The following is an 11706-nucleotide window of genomic DNA, read 5'->3' on the forward strand; positions in this document are numbered from 1 at the left end:
ATTCTTTCTACACTTTCGTATGTATTAGCCCTGTTGCATGCTGTCATGTCATAGGGAAAATGGCATTCCTTTCTCTTCCAGGCCTTTTGCAGTGACTTAAAATAACACACTGAAAAGCGTTGATCCTGACATGACCCCTGTAGAACCATGGATGTCACCATTATATTGTCTGAGAGGGGTTAATTTATTGTAATCTTCTGTGTGTCTTATAACATATCCAGTATTTTACCCAAAATACCATTCAAAGACCCACTCCACATCTTTTGAATTTGTACTCTGAGCTATTTTTTAATATTGTGTCAAATGCCTTGCTAAGCTCTAACTACAGCATAGCCAATGTCCTTTTCATTGAGCTGTAGCAAATCATTAGACAGTAGATTTGAAAAGTAAGGCTGCTCAATAAATGTTTTGCTTCAGTTTATTTTTAATTTTATTGTATCTACAGATTATGTTAGTTTGGTCATGAATTTCATATTAGAAAATGTATATATAAATCAATACCACACTTAATTTCTCTAATATAAATACAGATATAGGCTTTATGACCTATAAAAGCACATTAAAAATAATGTCCTGCGCTTTTTTTACAAATTCATTTGGCTTCATTTAAAATACCTGCAGTTCCCTGTATTGTTGCCGTAGTCAACATTAAAGAATTCAAGGCTGAAGACATGTAACTTTCATATCCGTTCACCCATCTATCCACAACCCCCTTTTTCCCATTTCTGTGCATGGGATTTTGGTGTCACATCAACAGTTACCATCATTTAGAGCCATTGCTCACACCACCGGATGGCCAGACCAGCCACATTTGTTCTTCCTTACCACATTCACATGCATTCACACCTTTGGTCATTTTAGAGTGTCCATAACTATTAATACCAGAATGAGATGACTAGCAAATATTGCAACTATTTTATAAAATGTGCCCTTACTCTGAATGCCAAAGGATCATGGATGAGCGGAACAGGGAATGAGTCTACTTCCTAAAGAAATATAAGGAAGGAAGGCGATGCAGAGCCACCAGTACAATTTCACAGTGAGAATAGGTACTGCAGAAAAAAAGCATTGATTGCCAGGGGTGCAGCAATATAAAATTGCAAATTGGAGAAGAGTTGAGGGAAGAAAAAGTAGAAGAGAAAGTCCATGAAAAGCATAAAATAGGATCAAGTGAGCAATGAATAAAGCCAGAAAATAAGTAATCAAGGCATAACTCTATATTATGGAAGGGGAGGTAGATAAGTTAGTGGAACACAAAATGTTTTGGTGTTTCCAAACCCTTGGTTTGATGTTAGACTAGTTATCTAGTGGCATTCTATGAACTATCAGAAATTTAGTTCTATAGCTAATATGTAAGACATCCTGTACAGATAACAGGTATAATAAGGCCCCTAAAGGGCCCATATCTATACAGGAAGAATGCAGAGTCCCTGTAATCACAACTACGCAGGTGAAAGCTGCACTCTCTAAAGCCAAAAACACAGCATCCATGGGACCGGACAACATCCCAGGCTGCGTTTTACATGAACTTCAGAATGAACTGGCTCCTCACTTAAGCACCATGTTCAATAACAGCCTTGCATCAGGCTTTGTGCCCACTGAATGGTGCACAGCAACAGTTATCCCACTCCACAAAGGGGGAGCCACCACTGATCCTGGGAACTATAGACCTATTAGCCTGACGAGCCTGGTCTGCAAGACCATGGAACGTTTCATCATGGAACTCATAAACAAAGACATTGCTAACCTCCAAATTCTGGATCCCACCCAGTTCGGGTTTGTGAAAGGCAAATCATGCCTCCTGAACCTGATCGACTTCTTTGAGGCAGTCACCAAAGCCGTAGATGAGGGTAAGGTGGTTCACACAGCCTATCTTGACCTCGCCAAGGCTTTTGACACCATCCCCCATTCTGGAATTATAGCTAAACTCAATAAACTAGGCATAAATCCCTACTTCACAAGATGGGTTGCCAACTGGCTCTCTGACAGAACCCACACTGTAAAAGTTGCAGACTCCAAATATGACCTCAAACCAGTGACAAGTGGAGTACCACAGGGGTCCGTCCTGGGACCACTCCTGTTTGGTATCTACTTCTCTGAAGTACAGGCTAACACAAAAGGCCTCTGGCGTACGAAGTTTGCAGATCACTGCAAACTAGGAGCCATAGTCAAATCCCCAAATGATGTGAGCATCCTACAGAAGGGCCTCTCTGAGACAGATGCCTGGTGTCAGAGCCATGGCCTCAAGCTCAATGCCAAAAAGTGCAGTGTCATCCCCTTTGGTAAAAACTCTGTACCCATGAACTACCACATAGTTAGCAATCTACTTAACACTGAATGTGTGATAAGAGACCTTGGGACCCAGGTGGACAGTAGTCTCTCCTTTGATAGTCACATCGCCACAGTAGTCAGGAAGTCCTTCTACGTGGCACACCTCATCATAAAAGGGTTCTCATCCAGGAAAAAAGAGGTCATCGTTCCCCTCTACTCGACACTCATTAGACCCATTATAGAGTACAATGCCCCTTTTGGAATGTACCTCACAAGACATCTGAAGCAGCTGGAAAGGCCACAGAAGTACCTCACAAAGAGGATTACTGGACTCAAACAAATGCCCTACACTGACCGTCTCAAAAAACTCCAGCTTTACTCCATAACATATCGCCTACTCCGAGGTGATCTCTGCCTAACATATAAAGCTGTATCAAACCCAGAACTGTTGGACATGCTATACCTAAAGAAATCCCAATCCCTCTGAGCTACACGCTCTAGGGACCTAAACCTTGTCACCACAATAAACGGGACATGCTGGAGGGATAGATTCCTATCCCAGAGACTTCCCATACTCTGGAACAGGCTACCCATCTATGTCAAGCAAAGTTCTTCATTAGCACTCTTCAAGAAAAATCTTGATGAGTGGATGGGAAATAGGAAATACACGCCGGGGATCACTTCTGCATCTCTGCTCGACAGTGGCACAGGAAAATAACTTTCTTGGGTGGCGTAAGCCAGGGAACCTTGTTGGCTAGGCTTACGTAGGCCCTTGGGCCGATAGCCTAGTACCTACCTATGAACCTATGAACCTATAATGCCCAGTCCATTATGCACTGGGCTTAGTATACTCTAAGACATACTGAGCACATTCATGACTTAATAATTCATAAATTTAAATAGTTTTAACAACTACACATTGTTACACACACACACACACACACACACACACACACACACACACACAGACACGCACACACTCACACACTCTCCCACACACTCTCAAATGCACACACACACACACACACACACACACACACACACACACACACACACACACACACACGCATTACCCACACACACACACACACACACACACACACTCTGTCAAACACACACACACACACACACACACACACACACACACACACTCACACTCACACCCACACACAAACACATACACACACACACATACTCACACACACATGCACACACTCACACACACATGCGCACACACACTCTCACACTCACGCGCGCACACAGACACACACACACACACACACACACACACACACACACACACACACACACATATGCATGCACATATGCCACAATCATACTTATTGCATCAGTGTCCTTTTAGTTTTAATGGAGACCTAATTCTCTCCCTGTGAAACATAGGAAGACAAAGACTTATTTCTAGCTGAGATCATTTTAAATATAATGTAGAGTGCAGCAACTAAACATGTAATTGGAAACAGTCATACTTTGACAATGATATATCGTTAAACTAATCTAGCCGAGTGGTTATAGTATACTTCCTTTAAGTGCACTTTGGCACTTTTATGTATAGCAACAAGCTCATTAAATGCACTCTACATTTTTCAATCAGTAATAAAACAATGTTTCTACTTGCAGCTACACTACAGAAATGTCTAGTGATCTTCAAACCTGCTTGGTCAAGATGTCACCGCAAAGGCCAGCATTACTGATCTATAGTACTGATAGTGATATTCCACGCAAGCTTTTCCTGGATTTAGCAAACAGAAAGCAAGCAAGATCTGTTATCTGCCCAGTCAGTAACTTTGGTAGTGCTGAAGAGCACATCAAACATGTCCTAGCGCAAAGCATGGCCAAGGTGAGAGCAATACGGTCTGAAGAGCTGCATTTGCCATTAAATTCTTGCTGTAAAGAACAAAATCATCTCTGGTTTTATATGACTTTTTTTTATTTCTGCCTAACAATCCAAGAATCCTTCACATGAATAGCTTACATTGTTAAGAATACTGAAGAGATTGCATGCATATTCAGTATTAAATGAAAGTAGAGAGGAAATGTGAACTAAAATTTCAAAGATGTTTGTCAATGCAGAACCAGAAGACACATTGCAAGTAAGCAAGATAACATTCAAGATGCAAATAAAAGTGCTATGTAACGTTTTCCTGTGTGCTATGTAACTTCTTCCACTGTGCTATGTAACTTCTTCCAGTGTGCTATGTAACGTTTTCCTGTGTGCTATGTAACTTCTTCCACTGTGCTATGTAACTTCTTCCAGTGTGCTATGTAACTTCTTCCTGTGAGATTATGACAAAGGCATCCCAAATGTGCTATGACCAGTTTGAATATGCCAAAGAGAAGTACAGGGATTTCAGTTTCCCAGAAAGCTAGCTGTATGACTTGGGCAAGAAAAGTCAGCCATTACGAAATATCCTCAAGAGGCATAAAGTAGGAGGGAAAGTCAGAGTCTTGGAGGGAGTAAGGCTGGCTAGTTAGGGAATTATGCTGCTGGACCTTGCAAATGGTTATTGTTTTGAATCAAATATGATTGTTAGACAGGAAGTTCATATAACTACCTGGTACTTCCTGAAGCATACGTCTACACTGCGTAGTATATAGAATTCTCTGTTGCTGCAGTTAAGTCCACCCAGAAGGAGCAAATGTTATATCATGCGGACTACATTTCAGTTATATAGTATGTAAGACGTACTTATAATTTTTAATGGGAAAATGTCACAACTGTAATTCAGTTTATATGCTCCCTCTCCCTCTCCCCAGAATGTTCTTAATGGTGCTGCACTGTTGATGAGTATTATAAAAACTGCATTGGGAGCTTTAAGGAATAGAGTGCCAGGAGACATATCATCCAACAGGCAGCAAAAGTTCATTCACATGAATTGAAAATAAACATTCTTATTTTACAACTATTTAGGTGAAATTGTTCAATTCAAAACTTGAGCATTACAGCATATTTTTAACTGAAATTCATCATTGCAGTTTTCATTCCTGCAGCTCTGTTTTGCTGGGCTACACTGAACTTTACATCACATAGTGGTGGGTAACACTGCACTCCACTGATATAACCTACTAAAATCAACTCTCTTAAGTGTCCCTATATTACCTACCTTTACAGCTATTGGTCTCCTCACTTACCGCTCAACATTGCTGCTACCTGTTGCATTGTTAGCCTCTGTAAGTGCCTATTATTATAAGCCTTACAGTAACTGTTCTTGTAACCCCTGTCTTAATTCCCTGTGTACCACCTCACTAAACTATTAAAATCTAAGTCTCTAATCCTCTTTTAGAGGACAATCATCTGTTACTGGCACCCTAAACTATTAACATGTCAAGTCACTGAGTCATAACTTTTCATTCAGTATTGATTGTAAACACTTCATCTATGGTTTGTAACCTCCCTTTTAACTCTGAGCATCAGCTGACTACCAGTTGGTTAACAGTTGTGTGACTGACCTCTTTCAAGAAATAAAAACATATGGTAGACACCGATGTGAAATCATCTTTTCTACCATCTGTGGCCAGTCTTGCAGCACTGGACGTCCTTAAGTAGTGTAAGAACTGCCTAACACTGGCAGGCAATGGTTTAATATTTGATACTCACAGTATAATCTTTGAAAGGTGCAGATGTCAGGTACAGGTGTCTTATCAACATGGAGGAAAACCTCTCACTTAAAACAAAAGTATGTGACAACCACACAGTATTATCAACACATACAGTATATCCATCAAACTAACATATGATGAAGTTGTCAAAAATCACTTCCAAAATCTCCTAGATCTAGAAGGATCAAGTCTCAGCATAAATGCACAACATCACCACCCTCTCAAGTAGCAAAGAATTACTGTCTGTGGTCCATAAGTCTTGCAGTACCACAGGCTCAGAGAATACATGTTGAAATGTTCTAATAATTCCTGACTCCATGTCATGTGGGCACATTAGGCCCTCACACTGCTCAAATATAAGTGACTTAGTGGTTGTCCTTGCAGAAGTGCTAAGGGACAAACAGAGAGAAATGTCGGATCTCATCATGCATGCGTTGATAGCAGGCAAGACTCTGATCCTGAGTGGAAGCCCACCTTCACCCAGAATTAAGTCTAAATACAAACACAAGACAATTTACTTCAATAATTGACTAAGCAGTTGGTGTCATTCTAGGGAGTCCAGTATGTGTCCACCTTGTAGGACATGGAAGATCGGACAACTTACTTTACTAGAATTGTCCTGCATCCCTTGCTCCATAGCTTCCTCTTACTGGCCAAAGTTCTTGCTGCCCCAATAGTGCCTTTTTTAGGTCATTTCTCCTTATTGGACATTCCAGCATAGTAAATAGTGACATTTCAAATTCTAATTCTAGCTGCATCAGTGTTTCTCCTTTCAGTTCCTGAAATCTTGACAATAAATCACCTGATCTTTAAGGTATCTTGCATTTAATACAAATTCACATCTATGCTGTAACTAAGACTTGCTTCTGAGCAACAATAGAGCCTTATCTGGTTTCACTGCTGAATCATCTCTATGTTTGTCAGAGATCCTATCATCTCTAGACAAATCCTCTGCAATTATAACACTAAATCTACTGAACTCCAACTTACCTTTAATAAGAATAATTATCAATTTATAACCTACTGTGGGACACTTTTCATGTGCCCAGTAGATCATGACAGGTTCCCAAATGTACTTAGTAAACTACCCCTATCAAAGCATATCTTTAAACTGGATGATTCAGTTATCCTTCAGTTAACTGGTATACCTACACCTCTAGAGATTGATATGCCTATAGATTCCTAGACCTGGCAAACCTATTACTCCTTAGAACAGATGCTTAACTAACCCACTTGGTGCCAGAACATTCTGGATCTGGTCCTCCTCAACATTACCCCATGTGTATCAAACCTTTAGTATGCTCATCCCTGATTAAGTCAGAGTACAAATTATAACCTTCTTCATTAACGCCACTAACCCCACAATAGTAAACAATCTTTTCTTCACTTCATGAACTTTAAACATACAAACTTGTTTACATCCTCTAATGAGTTATCCAGGTTTACCTGCAGTGTCACTACTCCCCATGAAGCTTCAGCTGCTACTTTTTAATCTGAACTCTACTCCTACATAAAAAGTGAATAGACCTAGAAGTCCTTACTAGGTCCACATATAAGCACATAGAAGTAGTAGACAGCAGTTGTACGGCACATAATGCATGTCTAGACCTGGCCAAGTTCTTTGACACTATTACCCATGCTGGCATTATTGACAGACTTGTAAAACAGAATATAATTCTTTTGTTGTGTGTCAGATGGCTAACTGATTTCCTGACAGAACCCATGTGGTTAGGGTCTCAGGTTCCATTTCTAAAAACAAAAAAGTTATCACTGGTGTACCACAGTGCTCAGTGCTGGGCTTTCTCCTATTTGACATCCACTTCCTAGCTCAAGCTTATCTAGGTTTGCAGATGACTGTAAACTGTAATCTCCTCACTCATAATTGCTCTATCCAGAGTTAGACTATGGTAACAAATGGTGCAGAGACAATGGTCTCAAAATGATCTTAAAAGTGAAACAAATTTAGTATAGTATTCTGGTAATTTCACAGACTATATGTAACACATCTTTCCAGTCAGGCATTTGTAAGGTATCTTGACACTCTATAATAATTCCTTGTCTTTTGACTATCATGTCTCCAAAGTAGTTCAGAAAGTCTTCTATCAGCCTCATCAAATTCCCAAAGGCATCTTTTGTACATCCAAAGAAGTGTTAAATCCTATGTACTTATCTCTCATCAGGACCATTATTGAACATAATTCCCCTTTTGGCATGTATTTGTCTAGGCATATCACTCAACGTGACAGATCTCAGAGATTCATCAGTACAAAAATCAGTGGATTTAAAAAAAATCATAGTTATCACAACAGACTGGCAGCTCCCTCCCTTTATTCAATCTGTTGTAGGCTCTACCGTGGAAGGCTGTGTCTAACCTTTCAAGCCAAGAAAGGTCCTCCCTTCTTTGACCTTCTATTCCTTTGCAGAACAAATGATTCCTCAAATACCCAAGTAAAGGAGCTAAACCTCCATCAACAGATAAATAAGACATGTTGGCATAATATATTCATTTCCCAATGTATCCCCTAACTCTGGAACAAACTTCAACATCATATCAAGCAGAGGAGCACCCATACCACCTTCAAAGTAAACACAGATAATTAGGCAGCCTCACATTTTCTCACAGTCTATCTTGTGTTGCAATCCTTGGGACTGGAGGGAACTTTTGAATACGGGTTACTGGTTAGGTTTGTAATGGTCTGTAGGCTGATTGCCTAGTTCTTACCTTTTAATCTATGAACCTCTAATGAGAAATTAAAAAATAAGCCATATTGGTAGCCCACCATTACAAATAAATTGTATAACAAAAGAAAAAAAAACTTTTGAAGTCCCATAACAGTTCTACCCATTTTAAAGACTTAATCAAAAAGATCAACAAGGAAGTAAAAATAACCATCAAAGATCATGCCATAACAATTCTATTCACATTAAAGACGTAATCAAATAAATCAGCAAGGATGTAAAACTAACCATCACAAAGACCAAAAATGAAATTAACTGAAATGGGTATGAGTAGCCAAGAATAACTACAGATCATTCTTTCATTATGTTAGGAAACTTGAGACAAAATATCTTGCAATGTGCAGAACTAATCCAGAATGGTATTACCCAGTGTGATCATGAATACATTGTAAGCATACGTGTGGGCAGATTTAGTGCTAATTTTACTCCAGAAACAGTCAATGAAATGCCACAAATCCAAGAGTCCTACTAAGCCCGAAGATCACTACAGAGTATGTCCAGACTCTAGGTTCATAGGTTCATAGTTTGGTACTAGGCTATTGGCCTAGGGCCTATACAAGCCTAGCCATAACAATTCCCTGGCTATTTCTTCCCACACTATTTACTTTCCTGGACCCCTGTCTAGCAGGGTGACTGATGTGATCCCCGGGGTGAATCAAATAAAAAAACACTCCTCTCCATTGGGCCAGACAAGATAACTTAATGCTTGATTAGTAGCATCAGACATGCCCTCCCTGAACCCCTCCTCTACATGTTTAGCTTATGTCTAACCACAGGGTATGCCCCGGAGATTTGGAAAACAGCTATAGTGGTTTCTCTGTAGAAAGGGGACCCTACCACACTACCCTAAAAACTGCAGAGCCATTAGTTTAACTAGCCTAATATGCAAGGCCATGCAACATATATCATATCATACATCATATCATATCATTATATCTGACCTGTTAAAAATCTAATAAAACTGGACCCACACAGTTTGGTTTTGTCAAGGACAGATCATGTCTACTCAGCTAGGTAAGCATCTTTGAGAGGGTTACAGAGGCAGTGGACAGTGGCCTCTCAGTCCACACAGCATATCTGTTTCTAATCAAGGCATTACATTGTACCTCATGCTGGTATTGTAAACAAGCTAAAATATTTAAAAGTAGACCTTAACATGGTTAAATTGACTGCAATCTACCGGAAGGCAAAAACTATCACAATTAACGTGGAAGTTCCAGTTCAAAAAATTAAAGTAACCAGTGAAGTACAATGAAGTACTCAGCACCTGGACTCCTCATTTTTGATATATGCTTTTCTGACCTCCATACCACAGACCCTCACATAATGCTAATCTGATTCACCAGTCACTACAGGCTGTTTGTCATTGTTCTTTTCCCACTGATACAGAGCCACTTCAGCAAAGACTAGTCCTTACAAACCAATAGTGCGCAGAGAAAGGGCTCACACCAAATGGAAATAGTTCAGTACTGTCACATTTAAGGAACACCCCTCAACTACAACTTACAGCATAGCCAGTGCCCCATTCCACATATGCATGGTAGTTGAAGATCTTGGCACCTAAGTTAAAAATTCCGTGAACTTTGACCACCATGTTGCAACAGCAGTTAGGAAATCCTTCTATCTAGCACAACTGATTTCCAAAGATATCTAAACTAGGTTAAAGGATATCATTGTCCTTTTGTAGTCTGCCCTAATTAGATTAATTATTGAGTACAATGTCCCTTTCTACATGAAACTAGCCAAATATATCATGCAACTATTAACATCCCAAAAATTCCTGACAAAAAAGTAATTTGGCATAAAAACCCTTAGCTACCGTAGCAGACTAGAAGTCCTGCCCCTATGCTGATTCTCTTATAAACTCCTGCATGGAGAGGTCTGCCAGGCATTCTGTGCAATTAAAGATCTCACCTTAAAGAGTCTCAGGTGCCTTCACAGGGTGAGTGTTTATACAAACATCCACGCCAAAGTTTAAACTTCCACCACCACATAAGTAAAATACAGATTTAGTTTAGATTCAATACCCAGTGGTTGCACCATCTTTGGAATAAACAGGCCCTGCATGTTAAGCAGAGTGACACCCCTTCCTTCTTCAAAATTAATCTTGATGCTTACACAGGTACCCACAATTTCATCCTTGGTCTGAAACACATCCCTTCTGAAAATGGAGGGGCTACATTTTGAGGGCAATATTTAACAAGGCACACATAGGGCAGGATTCACGAAGGCTTGCACGGAGTGTAAGAGATGTGTAACACTCCATGCAAGCCTCGCGATCTAGGAACAGCCCTAAACTCCGTGTAAGAGACCAGCTAAAACGTCTCTTACACGGACTGGGCGTGGACATGCTAAATACCTCACTTGCAGCCGAAAGGTATGCAAATGAGGTATATTAGTGATCTACAAAGCAGAAACCAGTCCGTGTAAGAGACGTTTTAGCTGCAGAAATGTACTCATTTGACAACTGAGTACGTTTCTGCAAATTCCACAATGGAGCCATGTCAGCTCCAAATAAAGGGTGCATATGTCTCAGGCAGCATGCCAATGGTCACATATGTGGACATTGGCAAGGTAACCCAATGCAAAAATCTCAAAAATATCATTTTTTTTTTAAAGCGTCGCCAATGTTTAAACCAAGCGCAGCCCAGCAAACAGGCTGCACTGTATAAAACCATAAAAGAAGGTTATAAACCCACAAATGTGGGTTTCATGCAATACATGGAATGACAATGCAGGGACCAGCAGACCAAAACAACATGGCCACCGTGTAGTGGTTGCTAAGGAAGCTGAGTCTAAGACATGTAACTAAGCATTAGTAGGCAATCTCATGTAAAATGAGGTAGGATACTGAATCTCACAGTCACATAGCAAATGAGCACAGTCTGAGTAGTGTAAGAGATACATAAGGGGAGAATAGAGTAGGAGATAGGTGACATCACAGGGGAATGGTAGAAAGAAATGCAGTTCATTGGAGGTCAGTGTAACATGACAGATGATGGACACAGATCATGGAAAGAGGTGTGCCACTAGATAAGTCAGGGAAAGTCAAGAAATGGAAGGTGCAGTTCCCAAAGT

General features: G+C 40.2%; 1 protein-coding gene across 1 annotated transcript in view; it reads left to right on the forward strand.

The window, feature by feature from the left end:
• LOC122814238 (dynein axonemal heavy chain 5-like) overlaps positions 1-11706 on the forward strand; it is a 3525594-nt gene that overhangs the window by 3150220 nt on the left and 363668 nt on the right. The window contains exon 100 of the mRNA XM_044086840.1: positions 3910-4129. Coding sequence (XP_043942775.1) covers positions 3910-4129 — 220 coding nt within the window. The remainder of the gene's footprint in view (positions 1-3909; positions 4130-11706) is intronic.

The sequence above is a fragment of the Protopterus annectens genome, chromosome 1.part1 (genome assembly GCF_019279795.1).
Source record: "Protopterus annectens isolate FY-2018-M chromosome 1.part1, PAN1.0, whole genome shotgun sequence".
In the NCBI taxonomy this organism is placed as follows: Eukaryota; Metazoa; Chordata; order Ceratodontiformes; family Protopteridae; genus Protopterus; species Protopterus annectens.